Genomic DNA, 24,357 nt, shown 5'->3' on the forward strand with positions numbered 1-24,357 from the left:
TATAAGATAGTGACTGTATTTATCCTAACGTTATTTGGGTAAGGCATCACTTGTGTTTGTCTATAAAACAGCTATCGAGTCGCTAGCAAACGTAAAACTAATAAGGAAACTTGTTTGAATCTTTCAACAGAAATGTGACTGTATTTTTAACTTCACATTTAGCCTATAACTACAGAGCTATTAGGCCATATGCTTGTTCGCTTACCTCAGCGCAGATAGCCGACAGTTTGCTAAACTGACGCCTGTTGAAAGTGTCCAGGCAGAATCTCCAAAAAGCCCAGCATTCGCATATCTTCCATCCTATGTGACTTTATGGATAGCAGCGATTCCAGAGTCTCCTCGGTGCTGCAAGCTCGAAGACCCGCCCATACAGGCAACTCTGCTCCTATTGGCCGATGGATAACCTGTTCACTTAGCCTATCTATTGGCTACTCTTTATAATGACGCGCTACACGAGGAATGGGGATTGGCTGATGAAAATGTTCACCTCTGGCACAAACTGGATTGAAAAATGCCCGAGTCCGTTCGCTCTCCTATGGGGAAAAAAAACCTGTATGTAGTGAAGGAAAAGAACTTAAAAAAGAGATGTCCATAAAAAATGTCACTTTCAAAGATTTGTTTTTAATAGGCTATAAACAAAAATAGCCTACCTAATGATGGCTTTAAATCCATCTAACAATCTGTTGAGATTCTCTTTAATTAGTCATATTGGACCATTACGCTACTTTCAGTTTTCACAATTTGTAAAAGTGATGCACCTATACATCCAACACATTTGGCTTTACACTTTTTAGCGGGGAATTCAGTGTGTTGTAATATTTGGTAGGCTACAAACATGTCATTTTTTGCCCCAAGCTGATTCAAACAATTTTCCACAGGAAAGTTAGTCATGGCCTATAATGTGGGGATGTTTGCGGTTAGGAACTGGCACATTTTTAATAGAGTTTGGCATTATTATATTATGCATCAATTGTATTCCTGTGGAGGCAGAGGCCTCTTTGGCCTAGCCTACTGCAGAGAATAGAAGATCCTGTATTTGTGAACACAAATATCTGAAGTGAAAGTTCTGTCACAAAACGATGGTGTTGCTCAATTTTTTTTCTTCAGTTTTTGTCGCTTTTTTGGACGTTTTTGACACCATTTCAAAGATTTTTTTTAGACAATTGTTTTTCAATGTTTTTGTCACCTTTTTGGACATTTTTTTCAAAGTTTGTGTCGCTTTGTAGGCTAGCTTTTTGATGTTTTTGACGCTTTCTTCAGAGTGTTTTTGACACTTCTTTCAACGTTTTTGTCTCTTTTTTTTTCAATGTCAATAGGCCTACATGCAGACATGTCCCGGGACCTCCCTAGACAGTTGGAGATCTCAACGCCCCCTCCAATGTTGAACCCAAAGTTACGCCCTTGGTTAAATCGTTTTCATGCTGTTGGAGAGAAACGACTCTCTCTCCCCCGCTCCGCCGCTGTTGGAGCCAGGGCGGCCGCGGCCGCTCGGCGCTCGCTAATGGGATCCAGCCTGCGGTGAGGAAATCATCCGGGGTGCTGTAGGCGCACGGAGGGGTTGACGCTGGTTTAACCTTCGCTTCAACTCCACATTTAGGCTACTGCTAATTAGACTGCGACTGTGGAAAATGTGACGATCGAAAAAATACTCCGTACGATTAAGTCTCCGTGCAGTCAGGAATAACTAAGCCCAGACATCACAGGACAGTTTATTGTTAAAAGGCGTCACTGTTTTTTGTTGTTTGTTTTTTTTCCAAGATAATGTTTTTGGCATTTTAGGTCTTTATTGGTTAGGATAGCTCTGACATGAAAGGGGGGGAGAGGGAGAGAGAGAGAGAGAGAGGGAGGGGGGGGGGGAGAGATGACATGCAGCAAAGGGCCACAGGTCGGAACCGAACGCGCGGCCGCTGCGGCGAGGACATAAGCCTCTGTATATGGGCGCGCGCTCTACCAGTTGAGGTACCCATGCGGCCTTCACTGCTGTTTACTCAACATTTTAACAGGCTACAGATAGGCACATATTCTAGCATATCTATTCTAGCATATGTTTCAATACAAACTAATATCTAACTTGACACTGAAGGCTAACTGATTTTGGATTAAAATACTTGAACACACAGAAAGTTCTGGAGCATCAACACATCACGCATACACAACAACCAACATACTGAAATGTCTTGAGCAGATAAACTAACATACATGATAATTGTTGTTAAACTACTATTATTGTTCCAGGTTCTCAAATGTTATAGTAGTTTATACAGTATACTGTAGGCCTATATGTCACTTTATAGGGAATAGTGAGTGAGTGAATGAGGGAACGGTTTCGAACACAGCTAATGTCTGTTTAACAACATCTAAGCACATGGATGTTTGGATTCTGGAATGTACAGATGTGTTTGGGTTGCATCCACACAGAGAACACATCTGATGGGAGTTACAGTTCTGCTGCTTAAGGTCATAGCCAGGATTTTATTCATTCATTCTCTTAGAAACAAAGGCACAAAACCGCACTCTGGACGTTCAGAGCCAATATAGTCTGTATGGACTACGTTCCACTTCCGGGACTGCGCCGTTACCGCCTGAAATTCCGCCTGACGTCCCCCTTTTCGGCCAGATGTCTGTCCCCTTCCTCTTTCTTTGTGTTGGCGTTCTGAACTCCGGTGGATTTCTGAGGACTAAGCTAGACTATCTGTCCAATCTGAGTTTTCTCTCGCACAACTAAAACAACCTTTGAACGTACACGTTCCACCAAAACAAGTTCCTTCCAGAGGCTATTTTGCAGCAGGCACCGTGGCTCCATCCGGCGCTTAGACGATCGTGACTGGTTTAAAGAAATGCCAATAAACCAGAGCATGTTTTTCTCCCGTCCTGGGAATGCTGTGTGGACTAGCCAGACCCTCTGGCAATGCGAGCCCAGTGCCAACACAGAAGCCCATGCTGACATGTCTCAGTAACAGCAGCACAGGTGTAAATAATTAAAAGAAAGATGGCTGAATTCCATTTAGCTGCTCCAGTTTCAGGGTCCTGGTGTTGTGCGTGCTGGCTCGCTGTCACACTCACTGTCATGGCTTACTGGGACACTTGGACAGAACAAAGCCGTCGTTAATGTTATTAGTAACACCTGTGCTTTCCCTACAATCACAATACAGCCTATACAGGAAGCAATGCGGCCTTTATGTAGCGAGGCAGACGTAAGGGTGTGGAGGCCGCGGTGATACTGTAGATGGGCGTGTAGCCCATCTGACTTTCAGAGACTGAAGTTTGCGTTCTGTTTAAGGCCTAAAATGACAGGCTTGTTTTTATTTCTTTTCAACCATAACCATGATCTCTCAATTCTCACCTCAGAGTGTTTCAGTTGCCTAACCTTAACCACAGTTAGTGAGCCATAAGGGACCGTTCGGTGTTTATGGAATGGACCACCGGAGAAAAATAGTGGAGGGTCATGTCTTTTTATTCTTTGCTGAGGGGAGAGTCATCCAACATTTTTCAGTTCAGAGGGGGCTGGGGGGGTCACCCAACTTTTGTATTCATGACACAGCAACATTTCAAAGTGGCTTGTTTGGTGCATATTTTTTCATGTAGCTCTTAGTCTTGGCCGTCCTTCGCTACCAGATGGGTCTGACTCATGAGTTTGCTGGGGGGGCAAGGGGAGCTGCCCCCCTGGTGGCTGAAACGGGTAATTGCATTGTTTAAAAAATGAGTGGAATAATTACGTCTGACATGATCAGATATTTTATAAATATCTTAAATAACACAAAAAACGAAAATGACTGTTGCTAGTCTGGACATCTTACCGTGCCAACGTTGCAATAAAGGTTTCCTAAATGCCACATTTGATGTCAGCTTACTAATTTATTGTGGGTTTTGTGTAGATTTGGACTTTTATACGTTTATTCCACTTTGTTTAAACGGCGAAGTGGATGAAACCTAGTGACGAGTCCATAGCAACCAGTTTGTGTGTTGAATGTTACCCAGAGTGCCTTGCTGAATGGTCTCAATATTTTATTGTTTTATTTCAAGTGAATACTAGTTTACTAGAGGAGTAACTTAGTATTTGAAGTAATGCAGGAAGTGTGCATTTAGTTTCCATGCTTATTGTGTTTCTACAACGTTAGTGATTAAATCTACAGCAGCCCCTAATGAGAATGTGACACGGATACAATGCCTTGCACTGTTTTTTTAAAGATTTTTTTTGGGCATTTTAGGTTTTTATTTGGATAGGACAGTTTAGACTTGAAAGGGGAGAAAGAAGGGGGAATGACATGCAGCAAAGGGCCGCAGGTCGGAGTCGAACCCGCGGCCGCTGCGTCGAGGAGTAAACCTCTATATACGGGCGGCCGCGCTACCAGGTGAGCCGACCACATGCCCGCAACTTCTTCTCCGGGGACTACCAACGTTAAACTTCACAACCGCACTCCTGCTTCTCCAGCTTGAGCCCACCTAAAAAGAGGTGACTTATTTACATAACTCTACAGTAGACTGTTACATATTGGATGTTGACTGAAATTGATTTCTTTGAGTAAATGTTGTGGAGACCAGTTTGTCAAGACAGACTACAGCGGCATACAAAATGGCAGCGAATGCTCCGCTGGCATAAACCAGCCTTTCTCCCCAAGTTAGAAAAGCCCACCCAAAATTCAACAAACCAAAACTTTGACACTTCGCAACCACAAACCTGTCGGATCATTTAATAGTGTCTGTAACACTCTTTCCAGTGGCTGAATTTGGGTGAAGGGGGTTTCAGACACATATCTGGCCAACGGCCCACTTTACACAACTGGCTGGGTGTAAACGTACAGGTGTATAAGTGGACAGGGTTTAAACTTCTGCCTCAAGCTCTTTTCCTTTTATTCTTCACACAACTACTTCTGTGAGTTTGTGTGTGCACAACCAAGTGCAACACCATTAATGTAGCTAGTAGCTGGATTAAACACGGTTAAAATGCTGACAGCTAACGCTAAACGGTGTAAAGTGTGACTGTATTTCACTGTAGAGGATTCCGGTACCGAGATGTAACACAGACAGTGCACGTTCAATGAAACTGGTAATTTACAGCCTCGTGGTGCATTCAAAGTTGTTGTTTAATTCAAATGTGTGACTAGATTAAATATATAATAAACAAATATAAATCTTAAAATCAAGTTCATAAAGTAACTTTCTTTGCATTCATTTGATTCCCAATCAAGATCCACTGGTAAGAATTGCTTTCCATTGTTAATATGTACTTAAAAACAGTTCTGAAATGCAAAATAATAGAATTTTAATCATGTGATAAAACACGCGATTAACTATAGAAATTCAACGATTAATCGCGATTAAGAAAATGTAATCATTTGACAGCCCTAATTGCAATATATTTTGATACTGTGCGTAAGGCGATATATTGGGATTTTTTTTAAGTATAATTTTAGAAAAACTAATATTTAAAAAAAGACATGATGTGCATAAAAGTCAAAGAAGAACAATTCAGTACACAGAAAATCAAATGGCCAGTTTGGGATTTTGTTTCACAGGTTCTTAGTGAGCAAACTTTTATATGTTAAAGTTCAGTCATAGCTACATTGTTAGCTTCTAGCAAAAAGTCAGGCACTGCTAGGCAAGGACACTAGTGGTGTGTCTCAGCACTAAAAACCAAAAACCCCCCCAAAAAATTAAATAACTTTTTTTTCGATATTGTGTTTTTGATTTGATTTTTTCGTACACCCCTAATTTTAACATTACTCTTCACGGCACACATCCTTTCATTTATTTTTCTGCTCCTACTACGTGAGCCCGTCTCTCTGTGCGTTAGAGTTTTTCCTGTGTGTCTCCACGACCTGTATTGCTAGAGAGCCAATCACCAGCATTATTAGATCTTAGTATAATCATGCTGCATGCCTATTGGCTCACTGCATACAGACTAAAGTTTTTTTTTATCTTAGATGTGGTTGGATGACCTTGTTCATCTGAAGAATAGCGAGGCCTTTGTGTGTCCAGCTTTCATAGGATTTTCAGATACTGACGACAGGTTGTGTCCTCCAACTTTTGCAAAAAGAAAGCTTTATTTCACAGCCACATGTGGAATGTGACAGCCTTGTTCAATCAAGGTTAAATCAAGAAAATGAGAACATAAAATATCTTAAAGGGTAACTACCTTTTTTCAGCCTGGACCCTATTTTCCTGTTTTGTGTCTAAGTGACTGATGGGAACAACAATCTTTGACATTGGTCCAGTATTAACTAAGATCGCTGCAGTCGGCAGCAATGAAACAAGCTATAATGTAAGTTAATGGGGTAATTGTCCAGCTTGTATTTACCTTCACAAAAGTGCTTGTTTTTCCACTGACAGGCTCAGATTAATATTCTAAGTGTCTGACAACATTATGGAAAGGATCCCTTCAGAGATAGACCTTTAAAACCTATTTGAGACCTTTCTGTTTAACCAGAAACAGCTCTGAAATCACTAGCGCTAAGCCCACCAGACTCCATTTAAAAAAGCAATACTTTTAGCGTGTATAGAGCCAACATATTTTCACATGTAAATCTGTAAACTATGTGTTTATTTAAAACAAAACTAGAATTGTGATGATTGGAAAAGTGGAACGACGACCCAAAACAGCTTTTCATAGTTTTATTTTGTTTGTCGACTTTGAATGAAGTGTATTTTACGATGCTTAAATATGTTTTTATTTACATGGAGTCTGGTGGGTTTAGTGAACGCAATTTCGCGGATGTTTTTATGTTTAAAAAAAGGATCTTACTCTTTAACAGAAAGGTCGACCTCCTTAGAAATCCTTTCCATAATGTTGTCAGACACTTAGAATATTAATCTGAGCCTGTCAGTGGCAAAACAAGCACTTTTGTGAAGGTAAATACAAGCTGGACAATTACCCTATTAACTTATATTGTAGCTTGTTTCGCCGCTGTCGACTGCAGCGATCTCGCTTAATACTGAACCAATGTCAAAGATTGTTGTTCCCATCAGACACTTAGACACAGAAACATAGGAAAATAGGGTCCAGGGTGAAAAAAACGGTAGTTACCCTTTCAGTGAACAAAAACTTTTCTCTTTGAAATAATCAGTAGATATTCTTCTAGATCGCCCATTTCACACTGATATTAAAACATCAGAGAAATCCAAATTAGAAGAGACACAAAACATTTTCCTGCACTAACAGCAGCTTCAAATGACCAGAATGCAATGCAGTCACAATACAGATGTTTTAACTAAGAAGTGAAAGTCACTGCCACTGACTACTTTTACATGCACACTATATTCCACTATTATTCCGAATATGATAATATTCAGAATTTGATACAGGTCATGTAAACAGCATATTCCATTTAGATATTCCGAATAAGGCCTTTTTCAGAATATAGCATTTTCCTATTAAGACGTCATTCATCCCACTCATGTGTTGATCAACGACTTTTTCGGTCAGTGTTCTTCTTGAGGGACAGCTGAGTCATTGAGTCGGACACCTCGGAGTTGACCTGAGCAGAGATGCTGGCGGGTGTTACATTCAGGTGGATGTCGTACTGCTGGTCCAGACCCAGATAGCTGTCACTCATCAGGTACAGTGTGTAGATGCACCTGAAACCACAAGGCACATGGATCAGCAGTTACAACATAAGGCTAGAAACACGCCGCACGCTGAAGCGCCGCGAATAGCTGCAAAGCGCCGTGAAGTTGAGCTATTTTCATTTCGGCGCCCATGTTATCCAATCTGTCCGTTGTATACAATATATGCGCTAGGGGGTCCCACTCTGTCTCTCTTTTAGCTAAGGGATCCCTGGCCTAAAAGACGTTGGTTTAAAGAATAAGTCTGGTGATATTCTGTATTTTTCCTATCGTAAATAGGTACCATTTGACTCAATCCCACACACAGTACGCAGTCCTGCTGCCTCAAATACCACTTAAGCAACAAAGAGTAACGTTTTTACCAAACGCTCCCGATGCCAGCTGTTATTTTATTTTTTATTTTGTTTTATTATACTCTATATTTGTGAGCCATTTTAAAGATGTACATCTTCAGTAGGAACCGTTGGGCTTCGGGCTGCGAACCACAGACGGGGTAGAGAAGTAAAATAAAATGGAGCGATGGACTGACACATTGTCGTGGTCTTTTCATAGTTTCTATCATAATGAGGCAGGGCATCTGAAACTAGCTGGAAGAAAACAATCTTCCATATAATGGTGAAATGACATCTTAAAAGTCAATAATATTTTAATGAGTTCTTGGACCAGTAGGGGCCATGCCTTCTCTGAAATTGTTAAATACAGTAAATGTGGAAATGTTTGACCATAAAGCTGTGACAACTATGTTTCTGCTACTAATCCAGAGCGTTTGTCGGTCAATGCCGTTCAACTGAGGTGTTTGTAGGGCTGCATGATATTTTGTTTCATCGTTTTCATCGTTTCATCGTCATAGTCACATCGCAGGACGTTGCGATGTTGACGCTACAACTTCTTTGCTGCTTGATAAAAAAGTAAACTTTCACCGCTCTCCTTTTCCATGATTGCAACCATAGACTGTAACAGTCTATGATTGTAACCGGCCGACTCTTCCACAACGTTTTATGTTCGCTGCAAAGACAAACTAAATCACCTGATTAATGCAACGTAATCACGACATATCCCGGCCATTTTTCACCGCAGAAAGCTGCTACCAGCCAGGCTAAAGCTAACATAGTTAGCTTGAAGAAACAAGGCGTCTGTCCCAACGTTATGGTTCGGAGCTGCGACGCTGGAAACGTAACACTAATCTACAACAGCAGTCTGTTTCTGATATAATTTACACTGATTTTAGTGCTCTTGGATACACAGTTTGTTGCAAGAGTGTGACATGCAGGCTCTGCATGCACAGCAAACCAACAATCATGATCTATTTTAATCAACCAAAGCAGGCCCCGCTAGTCGACCACTACCTGACATTTAGAGGAAGCAACATGCATGCATTGTTAATATCATTCACTTTCGCCTGCCACCAAAACAAGTTCCTTCCAGAGGCTATTTTGCAGAGGCACCGTCACTGTTTCCAGGGCTTAGCGCCGCCCAAGACGATTGTGATTGGTTTAGAAAAATGCCAATAAACCAGAGCACGTTTTTCTCCCATCCCGGAATGCTGTGTGGACTAGCCAGACCCTCCTTTACAGCGCTGTGGAGGAAGGCCTGGCAATGCGAGACTATGTCTGGCTTTATTCCTCTTACTTCCCAGTCTTCTCCGGTGTGTAGAAGGCCACAGACACAGCGGTGTGGTGGCGCACGTATCCGACCCGTTTGACAGCCAGCAGCTCCCTGCGATCCACCTCTCCCATGACCAGGAACCAGCCTTCATCCTTGGCCTTGGGGAACCTCGGTGCCTGGGCCTTACTGTCCTGCTTCCTCTGAAATAAGAGACACATAGGCGTACATACTCAGCATATCAAGTTTATTTCATTATGAGATCTCAGCTGAGGTGGCCTTTACATGATTTCTGGACAACACAATATGATCAACTTTGTTAATAGCTGACAGGGAAATTCAACAGAAACTGTGTTATGCTATGCTACACAAAATAGTACAGCTAATAAAGCCATCCGAGTTATTATAAAAAGTCAGTTTGTGCTGTTTGTAGAGCTGTAACTTTTCCACATTTTTTCTGTACATTTAATTGTCTCACAAATAATTGTGATTAACAATACAATTGTCTCTTTCAGTCAAATTAAAAAAATATGTATTAATGTATTACTTTTTTAAACAAATTCAAGTTTTGAATGAATCCCAGAATACATCTTTTGGTTATATCACTGTCATGTGACCCAGATGATGTAATAACACAAATACACAGCCTATGAAGTAAGCTATGTCTCTTTATTATCATAAAACATTTTTTTCTAACTGTATCCCCCCCCTTATCATTTCTGTTGAAATTAATGTGTGTAGGGTCAGGGGCCAACAACTAGTAATTGAAATAATAATACATTAAAAATAAAATATATAGTCTGACCAATAATCCCTTATATAATTACAATGTGGCATATCTAAACAACATCAACAATTACCAGTCATAAGCCTTAAGACCTTAGCTAATGTCAGCAATTAATTTAAACAAAGCAGCGATTATTTAAAAAAAAATTGAAAATTAGACAATTATGTAATAATTGTTACAGGCCTAGATGCTTTGTGATACATCACTGTATCATCAGTTGTCCCTTTAAACTAACAGGAGTACATTCTCTTCTTTTTAAATAACTTTGCATACGAGACAAGTATTTATACTGCGTTTCCTAGAAGAGTCCCAGCACCAAACTGCAGCTACGTTTCAGTTAAGGGGTGAGTTCAAAGCAGGCTGGAGCGATTTTCTTAACCCAGCCCCCCAACTTTCTGGAAGCGCAATACTAAATCAGAAGCTCATTGAATTTGATGTTCGAGAAGGAGTGTAAACCCTGAATATGATGCTTTACTATAAAAAAGCCAAAATCAATTTTTTTTTCTAATAATAAAGGACATTTAATTTCAGAACATGACGTTACTGACGTTAAGTACAGTAAATATTAGATACTTTAAGACTTTTACTCAAGTAATATTCTAAAAGGTGACTTTAACTGGGGATCCTTGTACTTTTACTCAAGTATTGCTTTCAAGTACTTTATACAAGGGTATTGTGCATACTGACCCTCTGCTGGCCCAGGTTGATGCGTCTCAGTGACACCTGCAGGACGTACTCCTGGTCAGCGTGGACATCCAGCCAGCGGCGCTCCGCCTTCGGGTTGGTTCCTGCTGCAGGCAGGGGCCGCTCCGTCTCCTCCTGGCTCTCCTCCCACCAGCCCTTCACACTCATCTCAACCTCCAGCACCGGGAGATGACTCAGGAAGGACCATGCCTGACCGGGGAAAAACAAGATGGTGACAGGAGAGAGAGAGAGAGAGAGAGAGAGAGAGAGAGAGAGAGAGAGAGAGAGAATGGTTTGGTGGGCATTCACACCAAGAAAAGCGATCCGGCAGATTTGTCACAGGGTGGTGCGGTATGGGGAGTGTCAATGAAACGGCCCATTTGTGTGACGTGTTTTAAACCTGCGTTTTTCACCGGACTGTCTGACGACCGCCCGAGTGTGTGTGAACGCAGCCTTACAACCCCCCCTTCACCCACATTGCACAGGCAGCCTACCCATTCTCCATAAACCCAGCTGCAAGCTGAAAACGATCATGATGAACAATGAAACTGCATTTCCTCATGTGACATGAAAGTGGTGCTCAGAAAGGAAGTACAGAATTGGGAAAAAAACAGAGAGTTGAGCGTTTGAAGAGGGATCTGTGTTAGATGGTCAGATCTGTCAGCTACTGTACAGTAAGTCTGCTGTTTGATAAAAGCTTGATTTTATCAGACACAGACACAGTTCCCTGGTCTTAGGTGCCTCTTACGTGTTTTTATGGAGAATTTAAATTTGGCAAAAAAAAAAAGCTCCACTATGAGGATGACATAAGACATAAAAAATATAAAAGACAGAAAAAAGTGATAGGAAAAAACAGTGGTGCAAGAGGGTGTTTGTTTGTTTGTGTGTGTGTGTGTGTGTGTATGTGTGTGTGTGTGTGTGTGTGTGTGTGTGTGTGTGTGTGTGCGCGCGTGTGCGCACGTGTGTGTGGGGCAGTGTTTTTGAGGGCTGGGAGGAGAAAAGCCTCTCTGATTCACCCGGCAAAAGCTATTTATGTGAGGATGACTCTCCCTGGGCAAGTCAGACAGGAACGTTGCTGCCCATCTAATTATTTAATTAGAGAGGCCGCCACACTCCGCACACGGTGGAGGAGTAAAGGTGGGGAAGGAGGAAAGCGGGGACCCTGATTGGGTGAAGCCACAGGGCCTGCCGTTGTGCCCGGACACTCTCATTACTGCTGCAATTAGCACTTAAATTGGAGCTTTAAACCCTATCAATGGAGCTGTAATTGGGGATCCTGGAGGTATCTGGGACCACAGTGACAAGACTGCTCATGGCACGTGACTGATAATGGGGTGTGTGTGTGTGTAACAGAAAGATAGTGTGTGACCTGCATGCACTAAATGTGGGAATAGGTCCATTCTGAAGATCATTTTTCTAAAATGTACAATATTAAAGTCCTTGCAATATATGTTTTTTCGTGGTTATTTGTAGTAGTAAATCAACATTTCCCAAAGTAAATATTTTACTGATTTTGATGGACACTCATATTCCCTGGGGGTGGGGAATCACCAAAGGCCTCACGATACGATATTTGTGTTCTTGCTGTGATAATATTTGTAATCTTACCTGTGCAATCTGACTTGATTGAAACTCTTGCCCTACGATAGCAGCGAAAACACTTTCCTTTCCATTGCAGGCAGCAATCAGCTCAGGAAGTCCTTCGATTGGCCTCTCCTTCTTATTTGCCCATTTTCTATGGAGTTAAGAGGGGGAAGGGAGAGATTCTCGGTAATGAGGCAGCATCACAACAAATCCTACCCCATGCTTCCTGCTGTCTCTCACCACAGGGACTGCGGGTCTTCCCTTCTCATCCCTCTCTTACCATTTTTATTGAGTCTGGACAAAAATATTCTACAATGGAGGTTGCAGGCCTGAAAATCTGTATGGTGTGTGTGTGTGTATGGAAAAACTATCCCAGTTTGTTTTGAACACTCACTAGGTCCTATGTATGACTGCATGTGCGTTTGTACCAGTGTAGGAGGTTTTCAGAATGTAAATGATGTTGTGTGATTGCATTCCTAAAGGTGGTCATGCTTAGGAACTTTTAATCAGATAAACACGCACTAATACATACAATACAGAGTTATGTTTGTTGTTACAGCAGCCAGACCTTAAAGTATTTTCCCATGCATTGGTGTCAGTAACTGGTGTAAGTGACTGATGTGAACAGAAATCTTTGAAATTGGTCCAGTATTGAGCGAGAACGCTGTAACTGGCAGCCACGAACCGGGCTATGGGGCATAAGCGCATCATCAATCCAGTCCACTAAAAGTTCTGTTTTTGCCGCTGACTACATTATGGACAGGATCCCTACAGATACGGACCTTTTTGTTAAAGAGTAAGATCCTTTTGTTTAACCAGACACGGCTCTGAAATCGCCATTGCCAAACTCACCAGACTCCATTTAAATAAACAATACTTTAAGTGTGTTTAGAGCCAGCATATTTCCACATGTAAATGGGTGAATTAAGGGTTTATTTAAACCAAACCAGAGCTGTGACGGTTGGAACAGTGAAAAGACGGACCAAGATGGTTTTTAAGTATTATTTTGTTTCTGTCGACTTTGAATGAAATGTGTTTTACAGTGATAAAATTACTGTTTATTATCGGTGGGTTTCACGATAGTGATAGTTTCATTAAACAAAAAAAAAGCATCTCACTCTTTAACAAAAGGTCTATCTCTGTAGAAATCCTTTCCATAATGTTGTCGGACACTTAATAATAATCTGAGCCTGTCAGTGGCAAAACAAGCCCTTTTTGTGGACGTAAATTGAAGGTGCACAATTGCCAATTGACATTACATTGTAGCTTGTTTCGCCGCTGCCGACTGCAGCGATCTCGCTTAATACTGAACCAATGTCAAAGATTGTTCCTCCCATCAGTCACTTAGAGACAGAAACATAGGAAAATAGGGTCCAGGTTGAAAAAGAACCTTAACACCTAGAGTCAACATGTGAAGATGCAGACATTAATGGAACATGACGAGATGTAATGTTCACTGATTCTACAGTAAGCACAGCTTGGAAGCAGGGAGAGCAACAAGGCAGATTAACCATCTACTAGAGTTAGTTACAAATCACTGTACAGGCATTAAGGCTGTACCTGTGGTGAAGGGATGTTGTGTACCTGAAAAGATAGAGGTCTTGTTGTTCTATATGTGGCAGTGTCAGTAATGAGGAGTCGTGCAGCCAGCGGCCCTGGATGATCATTTGCACCAGGTTGCAGATACTGATGGCCGTAACGAGCCAGCCTTCATTGGCAGCAACATCCAGCATGGCCTGAGGAGAAGAAAGTATAAACTTAAAGACAATCTACATTTTTATGCCATCTCAACGTACACGCAGCAGGGTTTCAAATAAGCAGAGTTTTGAATCCCCACTTTTTTAAGTTCGGCCCAGGCCATTTTGTTGGGTAAAGTTTTGGGTTGGATTTTTTTTTCAGATGTAATTTATCAATAAATGTTCCTCTTTCGCTCTCCGACTGTGATAATCGTCTGAGTCCATGCGTGTCAAGTGTGCAATTAGATACGCCATGCCGAGACCCATGATGTAGTGACAGACAGTTGCATTCACTTTATGTATTACTTCATGTACAGTAAGTATCAATAAAAACATACATTCATTCAATAAAAACAACCATAAAGAAACCGAAGACGAGAACCATTTTAGTAACGGTAGCAGCAGGACACCAAAGAAGTAGCCACATCCATGAGCCATGCAATATCACTGCCAGATACACAGCATGGAAAATCACAAGCACATGTACACACACACAAACACCCATCCTTAGCTGTGGACAATGGCTTACAGACGTTGAGACATGGTCCTAACTTCAAACAGTACAGACAGCGAGCACATTACACCTTAGATACAAACTAACCTGCATGGACAATCTTTGATCGATAAAATTATAGGGTTGTTATCTACGTTACTGACTCCAATAACCTGACCAGGCGCTACGTATTCTGTTGTCTCCAGCCACTTGTCTCAACGCCATATAAACACTGAGTGAACACCCCTTGTGGATGCCAGACAATGAGATTCCTAGGTGTTAGAGCATCACGTTATTTATGAGATGGATCAGCAAGTTCAGCTACAAATCACCGACTAATGTTTAACATTCCCCTTATTCTCGGCTTCATCGACAACACAGCACCGCTTCCCAAGATGTGCTCTCTTTTCATGTGCAGTACATCATTCAAATCTATCAGTTATGTATTCCTCTTTAACCTTTACATCATGCTGCTATAATCAAATGACTCAGATGTTATTTCAATAGAAATTTAGGCTTGTGTTTATGCTTCTGAACTTGTTTCACTGTACTGTTAAACTGTGGAACGTTTATGATGACAGTATCAATGTGTATCAATGTCTTGTATCAGTGTGTTTATGAAATACCTAATTAAACTGTGCGAACAATGCATCCCGCACAGACTTCATCAGGGTAGACAGCTGTTATATGATTATACCTGGGAAGGTATTCTTGCAAATGATCCTACTTATTAAAACGTTTTGTCCATATTCAGACACTTTAACAAGCACCATTACTTCCATTGTTAGGATTAAAAACTAACCTAAATAATCTAATCTAAATAAGACAGCAAAAAGATTCGGTTGTTGCAGCAGTACGACAGAAACAACAGAAATAAAGACATAAGTATATAAAGTAACAGAAATAAATAATAAAGAGATACATAAACTAAAATAAGAATAGAAAAAAAAAATTAATTAAAAAAACGATATAAGAGCATTTGGAGACAAATGACATGGTAAAGTGAGTGGTGCTGATAAAGTTATAGTCGTGTGATAAATAGCAGCAGAGACAAAAGGTCAATGTAAACAACATTATATATGTATCTGACAAACTGAAATAACTGAAAACTGAAATAGTTGTAGCCAATGTTAGATTTATATCTAACATATAAATCAAGGAACCTGTGTGTCTGTGTGTGTGTGTGTGTGTGTGTCACCCGCATGTGCAGTACAGCAGCTGGGGTGGGGCGTTGCAACATCCCTACGCCGGCTCTGCAATCAACAGAGCAGTGGGTTCAAAAAGGCGACTAGCGACAAATCTAGCGACTTTCTGTAGAAGAGAGACACCAGTATTGTCCAGAGAGAGCGAGGTCTTTCTCTCTTGGGACCGCAACAGTTACCTCTCTCTGTCACTTCTGCAGCGAGCCTACAGGCGTGCCATGTAGTGGGCCAGCGCCTTGCATGCCAGCTCCGCCACCATCGGTATATGTGAATGGGTCAATGAGAGGCAAATTTGAATGCGCTTTGTCCGGTAAAGTAGAAAGGCGCTATATTAAACCGGTGGCTGCTCGAAGCCGATTCAAGACACTGGTACTTGTCTACCGTGCTGCGAATGGCTCAGGCCTATCCCAGGACATGGTCAAACTATACACCCAAGCCCTTCCACTACACTGAATACCAGTGCCGCCCGGCTAACGCTTTACTAAGTCATGGCTGTTTGCGGTCCTGGCTTCACAATGGTGGAACGAACTCTCCACTGACATCAGCAGATGTAGCAGATCAGCATATTTGATGAAGTTGATGTACTTGCATGATTTTTGCAATTTTTGGGTTGTACCCACATGGTTGAATGCACTTATTGTAAGTCGCTTTGGATAAAAGTGCCAGCTAAATTCATTTCATTTTTATCACATTAGTAATTTGTTGCAGCTGCCCAATTAATCTTACCTGACAAATTCGGATGGTGTTGTCCAGTACTGTCTTGGTATCGGTGTTGTAGTCGCTGCATGGCAGCTGGGCGTGGCTGAAGTGGGCCTGCAGCAGCAGGTGGGTCTTGGTGTGGGCGCTGTCATAGGAGTGGGGGTTAACCTGCAGGGGGAGCTGCTGAGCCAGCTGGCTGTTCAGCTGGTCCTCATTGTGTCTGACGGGCAGCTCGGCATACTCCTCTGCATCCTGCGAGACAGAGATCAAAAGTGAAACAGGAAGTCTAAAACATGTTGTGGTCAGACCTTTTTAATCCGAGCATCTGTACCGCATATACCTCCCCGCTCTTCTGGTTTGGAAAAAACGGCTGATTCCCTTCAGCACAAAGACTGTGTGGGGGGGAGGGATCTTTTCACCAGACCTGATGACCAAAAAATCCAGCACACCTGCTTGTAAAAACCTACCAAAGATTGGGATGATATTTTGAATTCTTCAAATTTTTTGAATTACATTTCTGAGAATGCTAAACACTGAATAGCAAACGCACAGTGAAATGCTCTGGGTAACTGGGTTACTAAATTGACGATGATGGTCCATCAATCTCCTCCTGTGCTGAGGCTGCGTGTTACGCCTTGTTTGTGGTTGTTATTCAGAGAGATGCGTGGACACGCATGGCTCCTCTCCTCTAATTCACTTCAGTTTAACTTCGGCTAATGTAGTCCTATCAACAGGCTGTGCTGGATGCATTTGTCATAGCCTCCTCCCGGCCTGGACTGTCAAGGCTCCATCCGTCTCTGACTGAAGCCAGTGTTTCAAAAGCTAGGACCTGAGAAAGGACCTGAGCGGAGTGGGGGCTGGGATGAGGGATAGAAATAGGAATCATCTCCGACTGATTTATCTTTCAGTGCCGTTGTGTCTGCATATGTGATGTGCTGGGGAGAGACTATAGATCTTTTAGGAGACATCATGACCAACAACTCCACACCACCTCAGACCCCCTGATAGGAACATTTATAGAGACAGAGGAGGGAGAAAGTAATGGGAGAGACTACAGCTTTGAAGCACTAATTGCAGAGAAAAAACTGAAAAAGTGAAGCTACGCAAACAAAAAGGGAGGGAGATACGCACAGCTGAGGCCTATTGTGGGGGTCAGGCCCACAGTACAACTGCTACAAAAACATATTTTTACCAGTTTTGCACAATTATATGTTTTTGAAAAAAAGAAAGGACACAGACATACCTAGTACATTTCTTGAAATGGGAGCTGACACTTGTCTGCAGTTTGTCCCAAATATCACATAAATTGGTTGTGTTGCATTTTAGAAAAGCCTCTTGGTTTGATTTGGTAAAGACAATCAATCAATTAATTAATTAATTAATTAATTACTGATAATCAACAGCAATTTCGATAATCAATGAATCGTTTCAGTCATTATCAAGCAAATATGCAAAACATTCTCTGGTTTCAGTTAGTCTAATGTGAGGATTTTTTCTCTGTTTTATATGACTGTAAATGAATTACCATTAGGTCTTGGGGAATGTTTGTCGGTCAAAAAAAGCAATTTGAACATGTCACTTTGGATTTTGGAGCTGGTGATTATTATGTTTCACAATTTAGTTATGTATGTATTAATGTTATATATGTATATTGATTCATAAAATGTCCATATTATTTTGGATGATACATCTATGATTATTTTCAGCGATTCATTAGGTCTGATGTTGTGCTCATCTGCCCAATTAGAGACAGTATCAACAATGGGGAGAAAAACCTCAAGTGCCAGAGCCAGAAAAAACAGCAAAAGAAAAATGGCCACACAAAATGATAGTAAGCGTTGATGCATCTAAATTGGCATATTTCTTCAATTGGCGTGGCAAACATTAAAGTGCTCATAATATTATGCTTTTTGACTTTCCCCTTTCCTTTATTGTGTTATATATCTTTTTGTGCACGTTATAGGTTTACAAAGTGAAAAAGCCCAAAGTCCACCCCAAAGGGAGTTACCATCTCCAACAGAAAACACTGTTCACAAACTGCTCCAAACAGCTCTATTGTAGTCTAGCCTTTACTTCCGTGACAAACGCGCATCACTTTGTAACACACGTTATAATGCTCGCCTAGCTGCTAGCACGGCACGCCCTCATACTATGCAACTGACTAGCTAGCATTGCTTACCTAGCTACTGCGCATGTGCGACTCCCAACAAAGATGGATTAGAAGTGTGATGTCTCACTCTGTAGCTAAAACAGAGAGCTCAACACACAGGGTGAAAAGAGGAGCTGTAGCAATGTGCAGTACAACCTGAAAATGAGCATAATATGAGCACTTTAAGTTTTAAACAAAATTAATTCAGTCTGATTGACTACAGCGAGCATGGGCGGTCGAAGTTGAAGCAGGAAGGGGGTTTGTAGTCAATGTTTACAAAGGGTAGTATGGGTAAAGATGGCACCATTTGCCTTTGTTTTCTCTAAATAAGTTAGGTTAGTTCTATCCTGCCTGATAATCTTGCGTTTCTGGCCCTTTCGCACTTCTGTTTAATGATCTCAGCAATTAACTTGGCGAGCACAATGTTATGACAGTGTTACCGAAGCATGTAGCAATGATAGGATAGAAGCAGTTTTTCTTGTCACAAATATGTCAGGTTTTCTTCATTGACCCAAGACCAGTGGTGGAATGTAACTAAGCACATTTACTCAAGTACTATACTTAAGTCCAAATGTTGAGGTACCACTTTACTTGTTTCTTTTCTTTGCATGCCACTTTCTACTTCGCTATATTTCAGAGGGAAATATTGTACTTTTTATTACACCACATTAATCTGACAGCTTTAGTTACTACTTACTTTACACATTAAGATTAACACATGTAGTTTATATAATACAATGTTTTATTATAAATTAAACTACCCAACAATATATAGGCCTACAAGTCCAGCTGAAATGATTAGACCATTAAACACTAAGTTGATTGACAGAACAGTTTGGATCGTTTCCAGTTTCTAAAATATGAGGATTTTTCTGCACTGAGTACTTTTACTTATAATACTTTAAGTACAGTTTCCTGATAATACTTACCTACATTTACATAAGTAACATTTTCAATGCATGACTTTTACAGTGTGGTATTTGTGGTAGTACTTTTACTGAAGTAAAGGATCTGAATACTTCTTCCACCACTGTCTGGCATGTATATTTGTATATGACAACACGTTTGACTGTCTTGTTGGACAAACTTTATTTATTTAGTTTGATTTCACTGTGAGAACAGTGCCGTCTTAGGAGGTAGAGGACAAATACAGCAGGGAAGAAAACAGAGACAAAGACAGGCTGAGTGGTGTTTAGGAGGGGGTGGGAGGTGGTGCAGCAGTGAAGTGTGGGTGTTGCTCATTAGTGGCCACACTGCAGCAATTAGGGGGAACTGGAGAAGCATGCCAGTGCTTTGTAGCTAACAGAGGGGGAGTGGACAGGGCGGCGTGGTGGCTGGCCTATTGTATCGCAGCTTGTTGGGGAGGGGAGGCATGGCATGCTTTGGTTTGCTTTCAACTACATGTGTGCAAAGGAGAGCGATGCTAAGTGTCTCAGAGTAGACTCCCCTCCATATGTTAGCATCATTATTGAAGTCAGGTTAAACCATTCAACCCACTGAATGGACTTCCAGCTGAATGGTAATGTAATACAAAAATAAAAGCGAAGGAAGATCTAAAAAAAAACAACAACACACAAGTAATAAATACATCTCTAGTGTGAAATTGTAAAAAAAAATATTTCATATCATATCATTGTTTCCTTGTGCTACTTTCAGATGGTTCTATTTTAAAGATTATTTTTCGTTTCTCCAAAATGTGTAGGCCTACTCATTTTTGCTATATGAGTAGTTCATTCACCGGGTTTACACCGGCGCTGGCCGCTTTCTGTCAGGCAGAGACACGCACGCATGCCCGCCCAACCCTTTTAGTATTGGCTCAGCTCGCTTGGATCTTTAAGTGAGGTGATACCAACAAAAGTAGGCACATTTTTTTCCAAAGAAAAAACAAAAAAAGAACGGTTACAAGCGAGTCGAGCCACACCGTACCATGCAGTGGAAATGCGGCTATACTAGAGCACCATATGTGTATTTACCTGCTGTTGAAAATAGTCCTAATGCACATTTAACTCCTGTTTGAGTAAAGTTTGCTGAAATAAGGTAATTACTGAGCCTTTAAAAAATGTAAACGATATAAATTGTTATATTTATGTCTTTTTTAGCAGTCAAAAATGTTTAATGTTTTTTTATCAGCATCTGCATCAACACACACATGGTGACAGATGATCAAGAAATACATCCATTTCCTTCAAATAAGTAAAGATGTCCATTAGGTAAATATACATTCTTGGATAACAAACACCAAAAAAAAGAAATCATCATTTGTTCGTTGACGCATTGGCCTCATTTTATACTACATTAAGATAAGATATCCTGTCCATTAAGGACATGACCGTCTTGACAGATTTTTTAATTAGTGTCAGTAAGTATCTTGAAACAAGAGAAAAGATCAGTGCACTTCTACAAAAAAATGTACTTGATTTTCTTTACGTTTTGCTGTAATAAAATCTCATTTTTAGAACTCAATGGTAGCCTAAAAAGTAATTGATGAAGTGAGGAAATGCACTATGAATAACTACAAACAGACATTAAAAGCAGTGGTAAAAAGGAGTATGTCATCCTCCCCCCTTCAGTGAAGCGTTATATTTAAACCCACGCAACTTTGAAGCAAGTCCCGCCCTTCAAAAGCATTCACACGCTACAATTGGCCAGGTGTCCATGTTTAAGCTAGATAACGTAACCCGATTTGTTCAGGTCCTAGCCCCTGACCAATCGGCTATCCTAACCTTAAAGGTGCAGTAGGTAAGACTTAGAAAACTAACTTTCTGTAATATTTGCTGAAACTGACCCTATGTTCCAGTAGAACTACATGAAGCAGGTAATTAAAAACAAATCCGGCTCATCTGGCACCACCTACAGCCTGGAGTGTGATTTGCAAAAATCCACCGCTCCCTGTTCAGACGCTCTAATCATGCCCAGGGGGGGTGTCTAACAGTGTGTCAATCACTGCTCATGCACACACATTCATTCTCCCTTGTGGGGGGAGGGGCTTAGGAGACCGTTTGGGCTTTAGCAGAAAGGGGGGGAGGGACTGAGAAGTTGTCGACGTTCAAATTCTTTGGCTAAGTCCTGGATCTTCACAATCCTACCTACAGCACCTTTAACCACTCGAGGTCAATGCTAACACCAACCAATCGAGCTGCTTCGTAGGGCGGGACTTGCCTAGAAGTTACGTGGGATCCATAATAATGCCTCAGTGAAAGGTGTGAAACCACCATGTCTGGTGTTGATCCCACCAATCACAAGCCAGAGTGTTGATGCACAAGGTCAATCAGTAAAAGGAAGAGGGCGAGAAATCACACTGAAGCCCCAGCATGAGGAGAGTTAATGAAGCTCACCCAAAGGTGTTAATTCAGTAGAAGGGAGTAAAGTGCATGTGTGGGCATGAACATTCCCTTAATCTATCTTTTATTGGAAAATGCCAAATAGAATATAATAAGGTAGAACTTCTGTCACTGATCACAGAACAACAAAAAACAAAAGGAAACATTGCCAAGTGTGTACTGGCTAAAAACATTAACAACAAACAACAAAATCAATTTTAGAGTATTGCATTAAATTAGTCTTATTTTTCATTTGCAATTATAATTATTGTTTTTGTTGTTTACAGACATTTCATATGGAAATAGTTTGTTCAGTTGCGTGACTCTTACTTAGCACAAATGGATCAGTGCATGCACAAAGTTGAATGATTTCCCATACCATGAGCAAAAGTAAAAGAAAAAGTACAAACTAAATTTGCAACCCTGACTGTGTAAACAAAGGTACAGTATTGTTTATGGAGTACATGTGCTGAGTCCAACCCTAACTGGATGCATTTACTAGAAATCAAGGCAGGCTCAAATCTTACACAACAGGTTCAGGTACTGTCCGCGTGTCCTCCCTCTCTGTAGGCGTTCGATTGCTGAATTTATTGTTGTGCATCCCTTAGATCAGGGGTCTTCAACGTTTTTTTTTTTTTTTTAAACTTTCCTTAACTAAAAGAGCGATGGAGCAGGGACCCCCTACTACATACTGTTTACAGTATAAAATGAAGTTGCATAATAAACTGGGTCTACAATAACGTTTAGGGTGGCCTAAAGCCTTTATACATACCTTTTTTGCATAGAATACTAATCTGTTAGCCTAATAATTGTTGGCATGGTTTTATCAAATCATGTTTTAATGTTAAAACATACATGTGGCAAAGTCAATCCTTAGGATGAACTGTATCTGTGGATTGCCTTAGTGACCACCTAGGCCAGTAAGCAGTGGGGATTTATATTTGCTTATAATATGTTGACTTCTTAATTTCTGAAAAAACTTGGAGGCCCCCCTGCATTGACTCTGAGGACCCCCTGTTGAAGATCCCTGCTTTAGATAATTTCTATCACTGGCCTGACAAGACAACAAAGTCTTGACTTAGCTAGCCTAGCCTACAAGGTCTGAATCTAGAATTGTGCATTTGTATGCATTTTATCTACCAGCAGTTTTAGCTGCTTGAAATTACAGTGACTAGAACATTAAGCAGTCGTGGATTGGCTCCATCAAGACTCTGGCCTGGCGCAGACACAGCGGCACACTCACTTTGGTTTCAGTCACACAGGGGCTTGTGAGCACGATTGTTGGTTTCTGCATCAAGCCCAATGTGCACAGCTGATAATTACTCTGGCTGAAATTAGATTTCTTTGATAAGTATCTGCTGTATGCACAAGTGGATTAAAACCCGAAAGCCACAATAGTGACACAAGATTTACATTTATTTAAACCTCGACTTCAGACTAAACCACACATGTAGAGTCTTTTAACCAGACCTACATTAGGGCCAATGAGGTGCGAGAAAGGGAGAACTTGTTCGGATGCGTGTTCTGAGCTGCCAATAAATCAATGTCCATACATTAAATATATTTGAGTGCGGTGACCCATTTCTTTTTAATGACGGCATGCTCACTGTAGCACAGGTATATTTCAGTTTTGTCCATTTTCTTTCAGGTAAGTTTCATTCTGCTTTCCAGTTAAACACTGATCAAACAATACCGCTGACACGGTAAAAAGCTGTTTGCTTTCTCCGTTCCCACACACCTGTACCTGTGGCTGCTGATTACCTATATGCTTTTCCAGTGACAATGCTCCACCCAGTGATCAAACACAAAACTGCATATACATTCATGTCACCAAAGTGCTATATAAAACAAAGTTACATAATGGCTCCAACAACAAATATGTGACAAAGAGGGCCATATACAGTACATATTTATAAAAAAAAAAGTTGTGACATTGATTAGCAAAATATAGTAAGTAGTGACAGAACAACAGTAGCTGTATATAGACCGTGTGAAACTCACCGACAGAACAGAGAGCAGCTCATGGATGGGCAGCTCAGCCCTCAGTCGCTCTTTAAACGTGCGGATGGTCTGATGCTTCAAGTAGTAATAGGAGGAGATGCGACCATAAGTCAGTGGCTCAATGGTCTGATCATCCTGGAGCATGAATAGAAACAACAATTTGACAAACACAAAGTTGATGGCATATTAAAGAATTTGTGTAATTTTTTTTTAGAGAGAATGACTTAAAAATACTTGTACACACCAAACACACACACACAAATGTTTGTTTCACTATCTTTGTGGGGACCCGTCATTGACATAATGCATTCCCTAGCCCCTTATCCTAACCTTAACCATCACAACTAAATGCCTAACCTTAACCCTTACCCTCACCCTAACCATAACCTAATTCTAACCCTAACATCAAGTCTTAACCCTCAAACAGCCCTTTAACCTTGTGGGGTCCAGCATTTTGGACCCCACAAGGCTGTGCAGACTCCACAAGTATACTGTATTCCCCGGTTTTTGGACCCCACGAATATAGTAAAACAAGCA

At 41.0% G+C, this 24,357-nt stretch overlaps 1 protein-coding gene across 1 annotated transcript in view; it reads right to left on the minus strand.

Moving 5' to 3' along the window:
- Nucleotides 1–6,676: 6,676 nt before the first annotated feature.
- ascc3 (activating signal cointegrator 1 complex subunit 3) overlaps nt 6,677–24,357 on the minus strand; it is a 187,191-nt gene continuing 169,510 nt past the window's right edge. Inside the window, exons 36-42 of the mRNA XM_078253587.1 lie at nt 23,821–23,955; nt 16,378–16,602; nt 13,805–13,956; nt 12,245–12,371; nt 10,640–10,846; nt 9,193–9,368; nt 6,677–7,575 (exon numbers count right to left, since the gene is read on the minus strand). Of these exons, the coding sequence (XP_078109713.1) occupies nt 7,404–7,575; nt 9,193–9,368; nt 10,640–10,846; nt 12,245–12,371; nt 13,805–13,956; nt 16,378–16,602; nt 23,821–23,955 (1,194 nt within the window). The 3' untranslated portion in view covers nt 6,677–7,403. The remainder of the gene's footprint in view (nt 7,576–9,192; nt 9,369–10,639; nt 10,847–12,244; nt 12,372–13,804; nt 13,957–16,377; nt 16,603–23,820; nt 23,956–24,357) is intronic.

The sequence above is a fragment of the Sander vitreus genome, chromosome 6, assembly GCF_031162955.1.
Source record: "Sander vitreus isolate 19-12246 chromosome 6, sanVit1, whole genome shotgun sequence".
NCBI classification, from domain to species: domain Eukaryota; kingdom Metazoa; phylum Chordata; class Actinopteri; order Perciformes; family Percidae; genus Sander; species Sander vitreus.